The sequence below is a fragment of the Mollisia scopiformis genome (genome assembly GCF_001500285.1).
Source record: "Mollisia scopiformis unplaced genomic scaffold LY89scaffold_29, whole genome shotgun sequence".
Lineage (NCBI taxonomy): Eukaryota > Fungi > Ascomycota > Leotiomycetes > Helotiales > Mollisiaceae > Mollisia > Mollisia scopiformis.
This window is the reverse complement of record NW_017263609.1, coordinates 284096-302875: the sequence shown is the minus strand read 5'-3', so window position 1 is coordinate 302875 and position 18780 is coordinate 284096. Positions and strand designations below refer to the sequence as shown.

The 18780-nt window shown below is 48.2% G+C and overlaps 3 protein-coding genes across 3 annotated transcripts; 1 reads left to right on the top strand and 2 right to left on the bottom strand.

Moving 5' to 3' along the window:
• Nucleotides 1-242: 242 nt before the first annotated feature.
• On the bottom strand, nucleotides 243-2989 carry LY89DRAFT_690351 (amidase). Its single transcript, XM_018216081.1, has 7 exons — nucleotides 2531-2989; nucleotides 2300-2484; nucleotides 2151-2248; nucleotides 1779-2106; nucleotides 1380-1625; nucleotides 572-1325; nucleotides 243-422 (listed from the first exon to the last, which is right to left on the bottom strand). Exons 1-7 carry the CDS (start codon nucleotides 2599-2601, stop codon nucleotides 281-283), a joined length of 1824 nt encoding a protein of 607 aa, XP_018063661.1. The 5' UTR covers nucleotides 2602-2989; the 3' UTR covers nucleotides 243-280.
• An 8122-nt stretch (nucleotides 2990-11111) lies between these two features.
• LY89DRAFT_690348 (uncharacterized protein) lies at nucleotides 11112-14442 on the top strand. Its single transcript, XM_018216080.1, has 3 exons — nucleotides 11112-11633; nucleotides 11775-14102; nucleotides 14154-14442. Exons 1-2 carry the CDS (start codon nucleotides 11386-11388, stop codon nucleotides 13969-13971), a joined length of 2445 nt encoding a protein of 814 aa, XP_018063660.1. The 5' UTR covers nucleotides 11112-11385; the 3' UTR covers nucleotides 13972-14102; nucleotides 14154-14442.
• Nucleotides 14443-17276: 2834 nt separating this feature from the next.
• On the bottom strand, nucleotides 17277-18610 carry LY89DRAFT_283232 (uncharacterized protein). Its single transcript, XM_018206474.1, has one exon. The coding sequence runs from the start codon at nucleotides 18405-18407 to the stop codon at nucleotides 17634-17636; it is 774 nt and encodes a 257-aa protein (XP_018063659.1). The 5' UTR covers nucleotides 18408-18610; the 3' UTR covers nucleotides 17277-17633.
• Nucleotides 18611-18780: the final 170 nt, after the last annotated feature.

Sequence of the window (18780 nt, the reverse complement as noted above, 5' to 3'; positions counted from 1 at the left end):
TGAAGTTACAGAACATTGAACAGTTCAAAGAAAAGCAGTTCAATAGTAGCGGTGAACCTGAAACTCAACGGCGGTGAAGATGAAATCGTCGCATGTGACACCTTTAAAACGAGGCAAATCAAGCAAGAGTGGGCTCATCTTGAGCTCTCGATCTCTTCAGTCCATGAGGCTGCTGAGATGTCTTCAAGGGTCATCGCGGGAGAGCGCATATTTTCTGCATGTGTGTTGGCAACAACTGTCTAGTCAGTTGAAAACATTCCATTTCCCAAAAGCAGCATAATTATACAATATCCCCTAACTGGGTATTAGGCACAAAATAAGGCTGGATCTTTGTCCGGACCTTGGTCCTTTGTTCATATGCATAAGCAAAACTAATGAGTGTCTCTTCAGACCACTTGGCTCCCATGAATGAAAGCCCAAATCTGAGCAACGTTAGCATCACAGGCATGATTATGCAGCAGATCATTAAGTGAAATCATCCAACGGGCCCGAATATACAATGCAAGCGTTGGTCTTCCACTTAAAACAGAAAGACGATGGTGAGCAAATGTTTCGAGGAAAAGACACGTACGGGATATTTGGGCCAACTTCAACAAGACCCCAAGTCTGTGACTTGATAACAGTGCTATTACTGGGATAATATCCCATTGGAACTGTTACCACTGGAAGACCAGCAGCAGCAGGGAGTCCAGGTGAATAGTCTGTAGGGAGAATAAGAGCATCCAGATTATATGTCTTCAGTGCTCCTAACACTCCTCCTTCACCACCGAAGAAGGATGTATATTGGTATGCCTGCCAGAAACGGTAGTCTGAGTTGTTGTATCCCAGTGACAGTGACTGGTCCCAGACTGCTGTATCTCGTTGTGGGTAGTCCTCGAGGGCAAACGTATGGGTAAAATTAGACTCGTCTGCAAGGCTCTTGATATCATTCGGATTGGAAGTGAGTTTGGAAAGGTAGTTTGCAAGATCAGAAACGAAATCGGCGTCAAGTACAATAGTTGAATTTCCCACCGGAGCATTAGCATCAGCTACGTACTGATCCCATGCCGAAAAGTTAGCATTATCCACAATTATGGCTCCGGCATTTTTCAGCACTTGGATCGAAGCTTCGAAGGCATCCAAGATAGGCTGGCTGGTGTTGTCAGGGGTGAGGCCATTTCTCGGAATTCCAATCCTAGCTCCCCTGAGACTGGAGAAATTAAGCGACTGGGTGTAATCCGGAGGTGTGTCGAAAGGTTGTGCCAACGTGTAGTTATCGTTTATATCCTTTCCAGCTATAATTGAAAGTATGTAAGCGGCGTCAGAAACTGAGCGTGCCATAGGTCCTGAGATATAAAATCAACTTCCCATCCTCGTTGAAGCCTTTGTGAAGTACCCACCGACAGTGTCTTGGTGCTCAGAAATTGGGATCACTAAAGATCTCGAGGTGAGTCCGACTGACGGTTTGATCCCCACCAAGTTGTTTACACTGGACGGACTCAAGATACTGCCATCAGTCTCTGTGCCCAGAGCGGCAAAAGCTAGGCCAATAGAACTTCCTACTCCGCTTCCAGACGAGCTTCCACTTGGGTCCATATTCGGATAATAAGCTCCAGTTACTTGGCCTCCATAAGCTGACCATCCGTCTGTCTCATGAATTAGCATCGCAAAAGCTGATAGCAAATAAGCAGTTTCGAGAGTTAAGGACCGTCCCAAGCGCTTCAACCAATTTCCCCCTCTGTTCCAGCTCTCGAGTCTTCACAAAACAGGACAGAAACTCCAGAAGGAAATAAGCTTACTAGAGCTGTTCGACGACCTAAAGTTTGCCCACTGCGATAAATTCGACTTCCCAAGCAAAACGACTCCAGCAGCTCGAAGTTTTCCGGCAACGGTGGAGTCACGTGGTACTGTTGCCCCAATCAAGGAGTATGAGCCAGCAGTATTGTTCATCTGATCCATGGTAGCAATGTTGTTTTTAATGAGCATGGGAATGCCATGCAGAGCACTGCGAATAGTGCCATTGGCCCTTTCGGCATCGAGAGTTGCTGCGATCAAGAGTGCATCTGGGTTGATTTCAGTGACCGCGTGCAGGACCGGGTTTGCTTCTTCGATTCTTGCAATGTAAGCCTACGATTGTTAGTAATATCTTGAACTAGAAGGGAAAGCTCTACCTTTGTCAGATCTACGCTGGTCCATGCTCCACTTTCGAGTCCAGCAACGAGTTCCTCTGCTCCCACTTCAAGCAGATCCGGATAGTAGGTTGCACCAGCTGCGTCCCCGTCAGCTACTTGCACATATTTAAAGAGATTGGCTGACATACCAGGAAAGGTTTTTGACCAGACAAGCTTACTCAAGCTCAACAGCAAGAGTAAACTCACGACCTTGAATAGCATGGTGATCTTGCTAGGAGTCGCGCTCGGTTTGACGAGAAGTTTCGAGGACTTTTCGATATGATCCCGTTTCTCGGAGCTTCGAGCAGATGGTGAGCTCTTTATGTTCTGTTTCCTGCCAAGTTAAAGCAGCTGCCTCAAAGAGTTTGGCTCATTCTCACAGATCATCACAGCTAAAGCTACGATAAGGACAATGCAGCAAAGTGCTTCTGTGCTCACCAATTTCTCCCATACTGGCGGCAGCAATGGTGACGACATGGATACAATGAATCTGGTTCCCAATTGACCAATCTAAAGGAGCTCAATTCATACTGCTGTCGCGCGCTGATAAGAGATCGTAATTTCGACACAAATATTTCTGCAAGGTACGAGGAATTCAGCCTTTGAGACGGCGCGGCTTACTGAGGGGTAAGAATGCGATGTATGGATTGTGGAATATGGACAAGGAAAAAGATAGGCAAAGAAAGTCGGGGAGGAACCAGTCGCGCCGACAACGTCAACGTCGCATTAGACCTAGAATAGCAGGTCGCAGCGTCTGTTGGAAATGATGATTACCTGGGTATCCGGCAGACAGGAGTGGGATGAGAGATGAAATCAGCAGGCGCAATCGCAGGACTTCGTCTCCATGTGCCTTCTAACTGAACATGAAGGAAGGAGAGATTTGAAGTGAGGTGCGACCGTACACGTGATTGGATCGAGAGCTCTGTGGCTTCTAGAACTAGCGTCGAACTGTGGCTGAGCTTTCTTCCAACGACATCTCATCTTCGCAACACGAATTTTATATGGTCGGCTTCGACTCAATGTCTTTATGTTGCATACCACAATCATGAGGAGAGAAAAGATTTAGATCCAGCGAATACAACTGATAAAAGAGCTTCAATCTTTTCGCACCTTGCCAATGGACCTGTCCCTTGAATCAGCCATGGTACCTTCTTTAGCATCCTGGTGATCCCTTGATACTCAGTGGAGGCCTATCTTGATCATGCCTCTTTGAAGATGCGACTTTCTACCAACAACTTCTTCTGGATAAGTTTTTCTGACCCCAATACAATCCCCCAGAAACAAATACATGTCTGGAATACAGCCGCTCCATTGGATCCAGCAGTGCACTGACCAGCTTGTGTAGCACAAAGTCCTCCTGCTCCTTTCCCCGCGTGCTTCATGCTGTACGACGCAACGGAAGTGACGTCCTCGATATCCATCCTGCTCAGGTTGCAATGCGTAAGCCACAATCGAATGCCTTCCTGTACGAAGGAACAACACCGCTGCCCGATCCGCTTTGACAATCTGTTTCCGTCCTTGTACTCCATCTTATACCAAAGAAAATTCCACAAAAAAAAACAAGCATCAAAGAGGTCTCATCTAGGTGCTATCGACCAGCTCTCGAGATTGGCACGGCTCAGACTTTACGCATTCGCGCTTTCATGCTTCCGCAACGGAACGTTAGAGAGGGTTCCCGCATATCTGGGCCGTCGAGAACAACTCCTTGTAACACAGCAGTAGCACCAGACCTAACGTCACACGAACACAAGCCTTTATAACCTGGGCGTCTCGCCCTCCTCCCCATTCTTGGAAGCACCTCAGATATCACATCACATGCAGGATGCCAACCTACCCGACCCGAAGACGCTCAAGGCATGCATGTCCAAAGGACCGGGAAAGCTCTGAGCCCATGAAATACAAGTTGACTGACGCTGTGAGAGTTACCGACTCTCATTGTGTAACCAAGAAGTCACATGTTGAGTGTGACAGAACGCCTAAGCAATATGGATGGGCACAGAGAAAGTTCCGAGTCCCGGGTCTGCACAAGGAATGGTGCATCAAGTCCGTGTCAAATTTGGATTTCTTGCTGATTGATATGAACACGAGTCTAGCTTCGTGCTTTCAAATGATCTCGGTTAGTGTCGGATGTCGCTTTGCAAATGTTCGCCGCCGCGCCCTCCGTGTGCACTAAGTGTAACGAGTTACATTCTCGGATTCCTCTCAGCCTTATGTGAGCCCGAACTCAAACTTAACTCTATGCCAAATAATCTCTTCAATGCGGCAGATTCTTCAGCTATTCACGAGCTGACAACATATCAATGACAGAATCTTATTACTCAAAGTCGATAAGTAGTCATATCTCATCTCAGCTTTGAACGAGAAGGCCCGATGAAGGTCATTCTTGCTAAATTCGGCTTCATTTGTTAACAGCTCATCATGCACAAGCATTCACGCGCAAGTACAACAAGATTGCCCTCTTACTTTATCCTTACATCCTGCTTCTGAAAAGGCTATCTTGCTTTATCGTATCACCCTGGATTTACAGCTCCCTTGATGATGGCAGCCAACTGATGCCGTCATAGCAAAGTGACAATCTATGTATCTTTACCTTTGAAGCTTCTGCTTTTAGCGTTAAGTGCAGCATAGCGGTAAAATGCCGACGTGGGGTTCTGTATTCTGATTGCTTCTATATTGACTCTAGAATGGAGTTTACACAGTTGTGTACTCTTCGGGTCCATTGTCCAAACACTGCTTGCTGTACGTGCCACGAATATTTGCGCTCTAGGTCAAAAACTGTATATTTGTGACAGATAGAACGGAAAACTGCAGCATCGTCCAGCAAAGTATGCTCATTTAGGTCTAGACTGCTTAATGCATATTCAAGTAAAAGGTGCGTTGTATCAAATGAGTGAGGCTCATGCTAATGGTGGTCACGGCCCCAGTTGTTGAAATGAGGCTAAAGTGCGGGTTGGCCCTGAACCAATTAAATCTCGATCCCGATCGTTCACATGACTATCATTGGTTTTGGATCCTCAGGGGTAATTGATGTATTTTGAATGTCTTTTTGAGGACGACAAATCAATAATGGCTTTTCCCGCCTCGCACATCATCTGCGATCATAGGCTATGAGCGCTGAAGTCACGCTGCATTCTCAAGATGGATCCAGCAGCCATACGATAAGAGTTGAAGCTCTACTGTTGATCGTTCTTGCCTTGTATTTTGGTACCGATAACAGGTTCGAATCGCGCATCTCATGATGCACTTGCAAGGTGGGACGTTTCGCTCCATCACACGAGGTTTATGTCTTCGTTGGCACCGTCACTTCGCGCATTCAGTCCCAATCGCGAAGTTTCAGCCTCTCAATTTGTGACGAACCCACAGACAGCAGGATGGGTGCAACGTCGCGCGCAGCATGTATGCTACAGGCTCCAGCACAGCAGTGCCCTCTTTGTTGTTCAAGATGAATCGACGAAAACAGCTCACACAGTGCTGTGACACACCTTCTTGATATTCACAGTGCTTGGGTGAGCATCTTCGTCCGTATAGCACATCTGCGACGAAGCAATCGCTTGTGTCGACGCCCTTCCCGTTTTCACCCGCTTGTCATGTTTGAGGCCGGCGGTAATCACTATCTTTCGGAGACAACGCTCCCATGCCAAACACACGGGAGCTTCGTATTCGCTCCACTTACATAAGTAAGGCAACAATCTATTATCGTGTTGCCCAAGGAAGAACATCAACTGGTGTCCTGTGCTCTCGTGTTCAGCGCGTGAATCCCTATCATCAGACGAAGGACCTGCCACACGTTAGGGACCTGCTCTCACACCGACACAGTGGCTTCCAGTGAGCTCTTGAGCTTGGAAAGGCAACTCAGAGCCTTGGCAGGTCGTCAGGAACAAGGAGCTCACTGATCTTCACCGCTAGTGTCTCGGATCACTTTGGTGCCCGTGATGATACTCGGTGAAGATCCCAATGCATACCCGTCCCGGCTTCCTAAACCCAACCGCTGGCGGTTGGCATCGCTGGACCAAGCAAGTCATTGCCACTGAAAGGCACCGACATTGAGGACATCGTTCTCGGACCGATATGCAGTAGAAACAATGCATAAAAGCAACCTTTGCGAAAGGCAGACAGGCTATCGCTGCTTCAGGGTGGAGCAGAGGTTCCGTCCACGGCATATTCCCATGCATCAAGGACGTGTAGACGATGAGACGAAGCGTAGAAGCCTTGAGATTCAAGCTGGGATGAACCACTTTGAAGCGTGGGGAATTTGCCTCTAAGGACGTGGAGCTCCGGTGAACATGACAAAGGGCGAGGAACTTGAGACTTGCTTCATCTGGCTAATGAAAGAGCCATCCAGATACTGATCCACAATATCTCAGTGGCTGTGTGAAAAATGATCAACGGGTTTAGGAAATAAGAGGAATAGTTGCAGGACCCATGAGAGATAATGAGTAACAGAGTCATTGAACAAGGGCTAGACCTATGGAAACCGAGAAAAGGCTCGTCGGCAACGACATTGGTCAAAGCCAAGCGGTTTTCGCTATAGCCTGTGACTAACTCGAACCAGTCATCGTCCTGCCCATGATGAAATGCAACACGCAAGACAAGGAAGCACGGATCGAGGTAGCGTGTGAGCGTCGTCGAGAGGCGACAGTACACAAGGGGACGACGTCGTTCAAGAGACCAATGGGAAATGAATACAATGTGTCCATATCCAAGAACTCAGCCATCATTGGCAACAGGAAGAATTTTATACGGTAGAGGCAAAAAAAGATGTGTGCAGAAATTCAAAGATCAACAACGAAAATTTCCCGGTCGAGTCGGACATGATTCAGGGAGGCGAGAAAGCACGTGCGTCCGCCACAGCCAACGCCACACATGTAGCTCGCTTAGATTCCTTCCCGAAAAGGCTTGCCGACAGTAAAATGTCTCTGCCAACTTATCGAAGTTGCTTTCATATCTCAACACTTTGCGCACGGAATGGATCTTTGGCAGAATCTGGAAGAGTCTTCTTGCGACACTTGCTGAAAATTTCAGCTTAGTCTGAAAAACCTGACTAAAAAGGCGCATCCATGCTGAATTCAGGCACAGTTGAGCCCAGGGTGGCTGAGACAGGGTGAATTTTGATTGGCTGAAAAGGCAATCAGGGTGCTCGCTTAAGCACACAGCCTCCATGACAGTTTGTGAGAAGCACCAAGCATTGATGAAGACATGAAGAATGGTGTGAAGGACTTCGCCACTTATAAGTACCTTGGTAGCAATTAATAAAGCTAAAAGATGGTATCATTGCAAGTTGGAGGCGAGATTGTTGAAAAAGGGGTTGAGTAATTGTCTGCAGATCCGGCCGATTCCGATGCTCTGTTGGGAACGTCAACGCCCGATGCATTGGGGGATTTATCGTACGCTTCCTTCAGATCCAAACGCAACAACTTACCGACAATCCAATTGGAATTGTAAGGCAAACAGATTCATGGGCCAACGGGAGGTAAAAAAGACCGCAGTACAAATTACGCACACATCCCATATATCCGGTTCGGAGGATGGAATCGTCTTCGGATCGACGATTACCGACCTCACTTGCGAGGCTCAGCCACTTGAATGCCGTCAGCCCTTTGCGTATGAACGAGCTCCGATGTTTCGAATTGGAATGGAATACGCATGTATCCAGCTCTATTTGGACGAAAGGAATCTGGGGTAGGGCAGATTGATTCCATACTTATGCGTTGGCTATCTGAAGGACGCGGCACTCCTGACTTGAGCATTGTAGCTACGAGCTTCGTAAAGGCTGATGTGAGATCACCTACAAGCCCTCGCAACTCCAATGAATATCTAGACAGTTTTAAAAGCGGTAAATGAAGAGACCAATCGCTACTTTGGACACCACCCAGGTACATATCACGCGACAGAGTCGTGTGAGTTTTTCTCTGACATTGAATTTGGAACAATCGCTGGATGGTGACCCATTGGAAAGATGAGAATGCTTGACTAAACATCTGCGATTGCTTGAGAAGTGTAAGCAGAACGTGGATGCCGAGGTCTGGTCTATGCCACGGTGTGATCGTGGGAGGGCCCTTTCAGGGGTAAAAGAAATGAAGACACCCATTTTGTGCATACTGCCGTGAAGTTCTGAGGGCAAATACAAATGCAGTAGCTGTGAAGTCCCTGGTATCCCCACATGTTCGTTTGCAACCAATTCTAACCGACTTTATTCTGCTGCCTGATTAAACACGGCGTAGTGCACTAGCACTATGAAAACCAGATGCTCTTCCAAATGCTTCACTACGTGGCCAACTAAGCCACCTGTGAATTTTACTTACTCATGAACATATCGCAAAGCTTGCAAATGGAATATTTTTTGAAGCAGAGAGAAGGAGAGGGTGAGGTGGTGAAAGCCACGTACTCGTGGGGCAACTTTTGCGTCAAGTCCTGGCATTTAGGGTTCGGCGCGACGCGTTCGCCCATGCACTCTGTGTGGTTACTTCGATCCAATGCCTTTTGACACAAAAATGGATAACTGACGTCGAAGAACGTGATTTGGTGCAGATCATGACTCATTTCCAGTTCTATCGCTTCATCGCGAGCGCCCAACACCGCCAGGTCATCCTTGGTGTGCGGGGAAGCTATTTGCGTTTCGGCAAGTATTGAGATTGTGTGCGCAGCTTGTGTTTGTTGATACGGAATGGCCATTATGGTGGGGGTCAGCAGCTTGCCTGCAGAACTGCATGTTCCATGTTGCTACTCGGGAAAGTGAGGCTGTCGAAAGGATTTTGAGCGATGGATCTTGAAACAACTTGACAAGGTGCCTGTGCCATGCTGGTTCCCTACCGCCTGGTAGTTTTCAGATCTGGATGGCGGCGAGGCGCTTGAATGCATGCTCCTTGCGGCCTCACCTGGAGCCAATTCGGTGTGGTGAAGAATCGGATATGATGGAATTCGTGCGCCCAAGCATGGCCTGCGAGAAGTGATAGACACAGTCTTGCCAATCGAAGGCTTGCAAAAAGGGAGTCGACGCCCAAGATTTTGATGGGGCAATGAAACTGTCTGGATAGCCAGCGATCGTCAAGAAGAAGAAGAAATGGTGATCCGTAAGACTCATCAAAGGCTTCATGACAGCCTCTGAAGAAGACAGAGGAGAGGTAGCCTGGCATCCGCAAATCAGGGCGATTCCGAACAGGCTGTAAGGACTCCTCAGGGAAGATGGTTGAGTTGAATTGGCTTGACGAGATTCATGACGGGAACTTGCATCCAACGGATATTGAACTCTATTTCGGTAGATGGCCGTACAGGGAATGAGGAAGCCTGGAATTGTGCCAATCGTGACTTCCTGCTATGATCTGGAGCGACCGCAACGGTTTAATAAAGAAATAAATTATTTTTTTGGTACTTTCTTAACTCCTAGTTTCGATTTCCCGCCATGCTCAGGTTGCTTCAGCCAGTTGTCTCTACTTGACAGGCAAAGCACACACCGAGTTTGGCGTCGCTTTCAACGATCGGGTATTACCAGACGAGTGTTGAGCCAGGGAGCTTTGAGAGAAGGGATTGTGCAAATAGGTGACGCACTATGCTGGTTTTTCGAAGACTGTGACTTTGAGCTACAACTCTTCGATTATAAGCTTCCTCAAAGGTGAGATCTCCAATGTTGGCGTCAGCACACTCCTCGAGGACTGTCACATCCCAGAAGTAGCCTTCCCGCGAGAATCTTCGACTTCTTCCTGCCAGACTGTTGTACCGGTCAACGGTATCAGTTGAACTTCTCATGCCTTTCCTTCAGAGCTGTGATGTCTAACATATTGACTTACGCCCGACTTTGGTGGAGGTCGCTTAAAATAGGGGGCAGGTAACCACCTCTCGGCAACACCGCAAAGCTGCAATGACGAGAAATTGATGCAATCAATGCCATAATGATTGCTCTAGCAACTGAGATCCAATAAATCATCAGTCTTATGTTTACAGCTGTAGACTTCGTCCACAAGGACTTTGAGACTCGTGATGCCTGGAGAGCTGTTTTCGGTTAAGATGAGACGGTCTGTAGGGCTGAGCTGGATCTCACACCGACTGCAATCTTGGGACCAATAGAACACAGAAGTGTCTCAATGCTCTCTTGCTGATATCAATGTGACCAAGTTCTTTTGCTTGGCTTGTGATAGGAATTTAGTTCAGCCCGAAAGGGCGGCAATGGCTGGAAGGAAATGAAGCCTCTGTAACATCGGACCAACTACAACATCAAGAATGCGGGCTGAGATGTGGCCGTATTATAGTTCGCATATTGGAGGCGCTCCCCCTTACCGAAGACGGAGAGGCTCTTTAAGTGCTCACTTTGGCGGCGTCTATTCTATATTGTTCTAACTGCTTATTGATAGACTATTGAGGGTTCAAATGTGGGGTCCAAAATACCGTCTGCTTGTCTGCCGCCCGGATGACTGTGCCTCCGTGTTGCATGAAGATATGCAGGTTTTACTTTACATGACTGATAAGCAGGCTGATGCACCGAGCCGCTTGTGACTTATTAAGAAGAGTTGCTCCCGGGCGTGTTATGCCGCCTTGTCTGTGGTTGCTCGCGCACTGCTGTATAAATTCTCTGGGATATGCCCTTCTCCAGACCAGCAAACAATGACGATCTACCAGAGCGAAATTAAAATTTGGGGCGAATCTTCTATTACGTGTGCACATTACTGACGAGTAATGCCCGCCATTACAAGAAAGCACCGATCGTGAGGATTCTGGAAGCCTTCGAGGTGTCTTTTCCCAGGGCTTCGGTGAACGTAAAGGAATTAAGTGTCGCATCGGTCGCGCAAGGACGGCCATGGGGCTGCATGCTCGGTGAGAGAATGTGGGCGATGCGCACCTCCCCAACAATTAGCTGAGCCGCAGTGCGCAGAATTGCGAACCACCAAAAGGACTGTTCCGAGGCAACTTTTCTTAGCAGAAAGTGCAAAAATGTCAAGTGCAGGGGTACACAGAGCAGGCTCCGGAGTCGTAGAATGTATTTAGAATCAAGTATGCCCTTTTCTATGCGGACATCGCTCTCTAGAGTCTACAATCATCTTTGCAAAGCCAATTACTCAATCAAAACTGTCTGAACTTATCGAATTATCCATCCTCTTGCTATTTTATCGTTATCCCAGAGCGACGCCTTATTTTTATGGCCAACGTTTCGCTTTCGCCCCCACATTTTTAGTTTAGACGTAAGTTCGAACTCCATGACTTTCCATCTCGTCATGATGCTCAATTCCATCATGTACAGAGAACAATGAGCAACAGCCCTTCCAAGCAAAAAGCGGATGTGGACACCCGCTGGATTCAGCAATTGCGAAGAAACAACAAGACAACGCCCTCGTGGGCGTGTACGTTGTGCCCCGAGCGCAGGATATTCACGTCCAATCAAGCACTATGGGAACATTGCCAATCAGATCACCTCCAACGCCTCCCTCCAGGAGAAGATGCACTGCACAAATTTCGACAAGAATATGAGGCTGAATGTGCTCAGAAGACTTCCAGGTCAGTGCTCCTTTCCCTTTCTTCAGGCAACGGTCATTGGTGGCGGCGCATTGCGTGCCTATCTGCAAGACAGAGCTTTGGCCACACTTCTTGATCACCAGGTTCCTTCCTACACGAGGCTGACAAACAGTGCTTGCCTAGGCCTACGAGAGATGACTCCAAACGGCAGCCAAACCTGAACGAAGCAAACAGAGCTGGCCCCGAGCCACCGCCGTCAAAACGTCCGCATTCTACACCGACACGACTGGCCGCCGCGCGATCAATTTCAGGACTTGGAGCTCTGAATTTAGGCACACCTGAAGATGTTGATATGAGAGACTTGTCCGATGAAGCGGCAGATGGCCAGCCTCGAAAACGAGCGGCACTAGGTGACGGTATAAGTGCTGGCTCTGCCAGTCCATTTCGCGATTCTTCTGCCTCTCCTCCACCTCGGCGATCGAAAGCAAGACCCACGTCCGCACCTTACACAAGTGGAGAAACCGAGCCAGACATGTACGATATACAGAGGCCGGCAAATCCGAGGAAACAACTTTGGACGGAACAAGACACTCCGTTGACAAGATCTTCCGTGGCGGATCCTTCAAATATAGCTTCCGTCCAAGTTCAAAGGGCCAGGAAGTTGATATCTCAGCCGAAAATACAGAAGCCTCTTCCAGTTTCATCCAGTACGAGAACACCACTTGCACCGTCAAACAATAATGCTGTTAATAAATCCGCCTCGTCTCAAAATCTGTTCTCGTCTACAAGCGATGATAATTACGATATAATTCTTCAGCCCGAAACTCGACCCATATCTCAGGAACAACTAGTCGCCGAAGTGAAAGGGATCTATGCTGGGCTCGTGATGGTCGAGGCAAAATGCATCGAAGTTGATAACAAACAAGCTATGCTAGCGCAAGGAGATCCTCAGCCGCCACCAAAATTGAACAACGAACAATGGCAGGCGCTCATTGCGCTCCACCGGACTCTTTTACATGAGCATCACGACTTCTTCCTCGCCTCTCAACATCCTAGCGCTTCTCCAGCTCTCCGACGGCTCGCTTCGAAGTACGCAATGCCGGCTCGAATGTGGCGCCATGGTATCCACTCGTTTCTGGAGCTTCTCCGCCATAGATTACCAGCAAGTCTTGACCACATGCTTGCCTTCATCTATCTTGCTTACTCGATGATGGCGTTGTTATACGAGACGGTTCCTGCTTTCGAAGACACTTGGATCGAGTGCTTGGGCGATCTAGGTCGCTACAGAATGGCCATCGAAGACGACGACATCAGAGACCGCGAAGTATGGACAGGAGTTGCACGCCACTGGTACTCGAAAGCCTCGGATAAAGCTCCTACCACCGGCAGACTGTACCATCACTTGGCCATCTTAGCCAGACCAAATGCGCTGCAGCAACTGTTTTACTACTCGAAATCTCTATGTGTGGCTGTCCCATTTGTCTCTGCGCGAGAGTCCATTCTTACTCTCTTCAACCCTGTGCTGGATGCGGACCCAACTCATGGTCAACTGAGGTTACCTCCTCTCGATATGTTTTTCGTCAAGGCTCACGGCTTGATGTTCACAAATAAACACATCGAGAAGTTCAAGGAAACAAAGAAGGAGTTTCTTGGTCTTCTTGATAATCAGATCGGCCGCGTCACAAGAAAGTTTATGGAGCAAGGCTACCATATCGCCATTGCAAACAGTGTTGCAATGACTGGTTTTGCTGCGAAAGATAATGTGCTGATGCAACTCATCTCGCCAAACAAAGATGGTGGTGACGTTGCCATGGCAGGCAATGCTTCTCAACAGTCGATGGATACGTTCAAACTTGCAGTCGGTCTCAGCAACGATACTCTTAGGATTGTCCTACAGAGGATCGGTGATCCCAATGTGCTTCCATTCCTTCATGTAGTCCTTGTTTTCATGTTCAGCATGACTCGTCACGCTGGTGCTATGGATCTGCTTCAAGAGGATTTCCCTTGGGATCTCCTTGCGATTATGCTTAATACGTTATTGGCGCAATACAAGACACTCGCTCGTATTGAAGCCGAGCAGTTCCCACTGCCTGCAATGGACGATTTCCGTCCATTCCCAGAAGACTTTGCTCTACGTGGGCTTCTGTGGACGGAGAATTACTTCCCTCCAGAGTGGTTCACACATGAAAAGATCGATGAGGAGGAAAAGCACCATGAGCGTCCTTCGATGACGGATGAACGCAAGGAACGGATACTTTGGCTTGCTTGCAGACTCGCACAAGCTGGACCCTGGCTTACGTATGATGGAACCTCGTTCAAGGCTCAAAGAGACAAGTCTTCCTTCGGAGGAGTTGTGCCTGTGTCCACTACACATGTTTGAAACTTTCAGTAGTGCATCTTGTGATTATATAGCTTTAGCATTTCAGAGGAGTCTCCTCGAGCATTTAGGAGTTGGGCGTCGGCATACATTTACAGATGGCACGGGCATTTTTGAAGGAGTAACATTCCGAGGTATGGCTACTTCCTGTGCCATAAAAGAAGCAAAATTAATAACAAGTTCAGAACTATCTTCGCATCCCATTGTCCCCAGAAGAGATGGATGGACGAGACTTGTGAAAGACATGCTCTCGACAGTCATGATCTACATGGGTGTTTGGCTCTGTTCTCTAATCGAGATTGTGTACAAAAAATCACGTTGGCGTGGAGGTCTTTGCCTTTCGTCCCCCAAGCCCAGTATGGTGGCTTCATACGTTGCAGAAGCTTATTTCTGTATGTACTCACGAGATACGAATCTCTTTGGCTCCTGTGTGATGTGGCTTAGAAATTCAAGAATCTTTGAGTAACCAACCCCACTTGTGATTCTCAACATCTGACTGCTCAACACACCACTTCTGGAGCCTTGAGCTGATATTCCATCATGATCTCCCAGAACCACGCGCAATCAGAAGCCAAATAACGAACCATTCACAGGTCCAGAAGCTACTCTGTGCAGCCAACTCTTTTCTATGCAGTGTAATCTTTATAGATTCGGTGACCTGAATTGGTTGCAGCCTTCAATACTCAAGCCCTCCCACACGCTTAAGATCTTCCTCCTCCCCGCAGCCTTGTGAAGCTGACTGCCTCGGACCTGAGACTGTACCCACCTGACTGGTTCTCATTGCACGACATCGAGTCCTGTGCGCCATTTTGATAACGAGAGAAAACGATACCGATATACGAGAACCGACAGCCAATGCAAAGTTCTGAAACGTGTCAATGAGCAATTGCCACTCTACGAATTTGCACCTTGAAGCTTATAAAGGATGGCTCTCGCCTCCAAAATCTGACAGTTGACTTCCTTCGGTAACAGGGTGGTGTACGTATAGGACCAGCTCTCTCGCGACACAATCATTCTTCACCAACCCCTCGACATCTTCACATATCACAACATTCTCGAGTCTCACACGTCGAGTCTACGCTTTCGTATTGATCACCGACATGCTATCAGCTGCATATCTCATCATCAACGATCTACCAAGAGATGGTGAGGCAACCAAAACCCGGTACAACCCTTTCACGAATATCCATTCCAAGTCTTGACCCAGATTTCCTTGCTGCACCACAACATATCGGCGCGATGCCAGGAAACAACATATGATGCTCATATCGAGTTCATCTCATTTGTTAATAAACCCTTTCGTGATGATGGCTGTGGCTTATTCATCCTGCGGTATTTTCCTGCTTTTCGATCTCGGTGACCAGATTGGTCAAGCCAGGAACCAAACAATCCTGGCCCACGATCTGCATGACATTTGGCAGCCTTACACAGAGACAATGTCCATGCACCTCACTCAAGTGGGGCACAAGGCTGGAAGAGACCTCAGATAAGACCGCGCCTCGTGCATGAACCCCAACCCCACGTTTTTTTCTTCACATCTCGATCATAAACCGGTTGTCAGCAATTGTCCAGACGCATCTGAATCGCCGGTTTCGGGTTCCCGATTACCGGCAACTTGTACTCCCCGAGATTGAACAAGAAAGTATGTCGCCGAATGTACCTAGGTACCTTTCGGGGACGCCACAGAAAACGCCATCAAGTGAACCGGGCGTCCTTCGCAAATTTGTTTCTCAGCCTCGTGACATTCTTCAGATTCAATGCATATCTCCGTTCATGGACACAGATAGGCGTTTCGTGGGGGCAGAATTGCTTTCACTTGCATTTTCTCCTTTGAGTCGCGGTTGCTTCTGCGGTCGAGACCTTGTTGTGTTGTCTGTTGTCAATTTCTCTTCTTAGATTGTTTTGCATCAAAACAATAAAACATATTGCCAACACAACATAACACAACATAGCCAACGATCTCAGACCCAAGATCTGGCCTAGTCTTCAGTTGCCTCGCGGTTGGTTTCCCCGTGTTGTAAATTTTGTTGTTCGTGCCTGTTTCATTTCATGGGGCGTGTATTCGTGCTCTAGGCCGACTTTCTGCAGCCGTACGGCGCAGTCGCGAGCAATGCAACCAGGTTGGTGTCCTTACGACGAGGCTGAGGGCGTCCGCATTCATCCCAGCGCTTCTTACTTATCAACACTTTTCACGTTATGTTGGTCAAATGCGCCGTACGTTCTATCTACTAGGGCGTAAGACAGATGGGAAAATGAAAGGATACAGCGGCGGCGGCGTCTGCCAAAATTTGAAGCCCTGAAGGATTCCGCAGCCGTTGCCTTGTTCCAATTTTGGGACGCTTTGGTATTCTTCGAGCCCAGAAGAGCGAGTGAGACGTTGGTGCTGTAGGGCTGAGGCGGCTGATGAGGATAGGAATAGGGGGTGGAGACGGTGAAGGCGCCACTCGGTGTTGAGGTTGACTGTCGAAGCTTTGCAGAGGGAGCCTGCTGAAGCCTGGTAGGCTACTTCTGAGAATATACAAGGCTGCGCTTGAGTCACGATATCAGGATTCAGGACTACATGTGAAGAGTGAGGCTTGACGTGGAAGCTTAGTTATGGTGTTGAGTCGATGGATGACTTGATCCTGGCCATCAAAGAAGGCAACTTGACTTGCTGAAAATGCACTGGTCATGGGAACAATGTGAGTCAATTCTGATAACAAGGCAAAGAATTCTCTCTATTTTGGGGCACTTATTGAATCGTCATTAAAGGAATGAATTTGTTGCCTCCATTCCAGAACTCAAGGCAACTGGACGAGCAGTTCTCGGCCAAACTTCTAGGCCGCAGCAGACAGTCTCTTCCCCAAATTTACCTGAGGCATCTGCAAGATACTGGAACTGATTCTGCCATTAATGGCCTTGTTCTCAAAATGGATCATCTCCACCAGTCGTTTCTTGACCTGGAAGTTTGAGGTCTTGTTGCATGCAAATATGCTGAAGTTACGTTGCCTCTATTCCCTTCAATTCTTTGCTTACTATTGAGGATCTCATTATTCCCGAGTTTTAGAGCATCTATGCGGCTGTTGAAAGAATCCAAAGAACATTTTTGCAACACCATTTGATAGAGACGCGCAGAGTGTCTTGGGGATAGACAGATCCAAGCGAATAGTATTGAGTTGCAGGAAAAAAGAGCTTAGTAGGTTGTTCTGAGAGTCGACCCTTGGGCCGCGCTACTGCTCAAGTGCGACTCTCTGTTTTGTCTGAAAAGTGCTTGATTTATGTTTCTTAGGCGCAGCTACACAGATTCTGTGGGCCGTGCTAAATTTATTGTCATTTTGTTGCAGGCAACAGTCACCTTCAGTGTGTTGACTTCTGAGTTACAGTTGAAGTTGACTTGAAGCTCTGTGAAAGATTCTGACGGCGAGAGTGTCAATAAAGCACATCGCTCCTCTTTCACAAGTGAAGTTGAGTCGAAGTCTCATGAACATTTCTGAAGATGAACTTATTACTGTTTACCGGATAGTCTTCATCTCCCCTTAAATACGATCGGCGAAGCACAACTTCTCACATTCATAAGTGATTTCTGGTCAGAAGACATTTGTAGAAGTATTTTTCTTCCTACAACAAACAAAGAGGTTTACGCTCGCTGTGAGAAAACAGAAGTTTTGCTCGTCTCGAAATTGGTATCACCTAGGACTACGCAAAAGGCCCAGAACAATCGATGTCCCCGCCGTCCATCTCTCCTCAGGTATATCCCCCTTATCCATCCTCTCCACATCCTCCTTATCCTCCTCAATCTTGACCTCACCCTCGCCTTCGACCTCCTCACTCTTCACTGCCGCCATTAGCCTCTTCCTCTTCCGCCCCGCAGCACTCAACGCCCCCTTCCTCTCCCTCTCCCTCCTCTTCTTCCTCCTTTTCTCCCTAACCCTGACCTCCTCCGCCAACACCAACCCCTCATTAACCTCCCAATCGTCCCTCCCCCAAAACATCCTCACACCCCCCTTATTCCTCTCCAGAAAACTCGTCCGATAAACCTCCTTGACCGGAATCGCCGGCTCCCCCAACTTCAAATCAAGCTCTTTGTCCCACGCACTGTCGTTCTGCCCCAGGAACCCGGGAGGATAGCCGATACTGCTGCGTGGAACGGGGATCGCGCGGCGTTTGGGCGAGAAGTGGAGCCCGGAAGGGTCAACCCAGGGGACGTAGGGGTTGGGGCAGAGGTCCACGAGGACTTGGGCGTTGGCGCGGGTGCGGCGGCGGTGAAACGCGGAGGTGGTGGAGGGGAGTTGCTTGCCGCTGGTTGTAGGATGGGGAGTCGAGTTCGTGCGTGGTGGAGGGAGGATGGGACGAGGAGTTCCTGGTCGTGGAATAGCAGAGGCAGGTTGAGAGGCGGACATGATGGGGCGTATCATGTTCTTTGAGGGGTAGTATCGTGGTCTTTTGGAAGGTGGCTCCATGGCTTTTAAGGGTGCTGCACTTTGCGGTAGGTTTTTGAGAGGTTGCGCTTGATTGGTGAGAAGGAGATGCGGGAGGTGACGAGTCGGAAGATCAGTGTCGTTGGATTGGCTGGCTTCTGCGACTAGGGTATGACTCTGCTAATTGGGGTGAAAGAGTTCTTCGAGGTGCTTGAGCTTTCGATATTGCCAGGTTTCGTTGTGCAGTACGTTCTTGGAAGGCGCGAAGCTGGATCTTGAATCTTGGAAAGTTGTTTGTTGTAAATCGCCGGAAAAAAGAAAGAAAGTAGAAGCTTGCGCGAGATAATATTATTTTCATTTGCGAGGCGAAAGACGAGAACAATTCTTTGCTCTAGCTATTGTGGTGAATTAGATT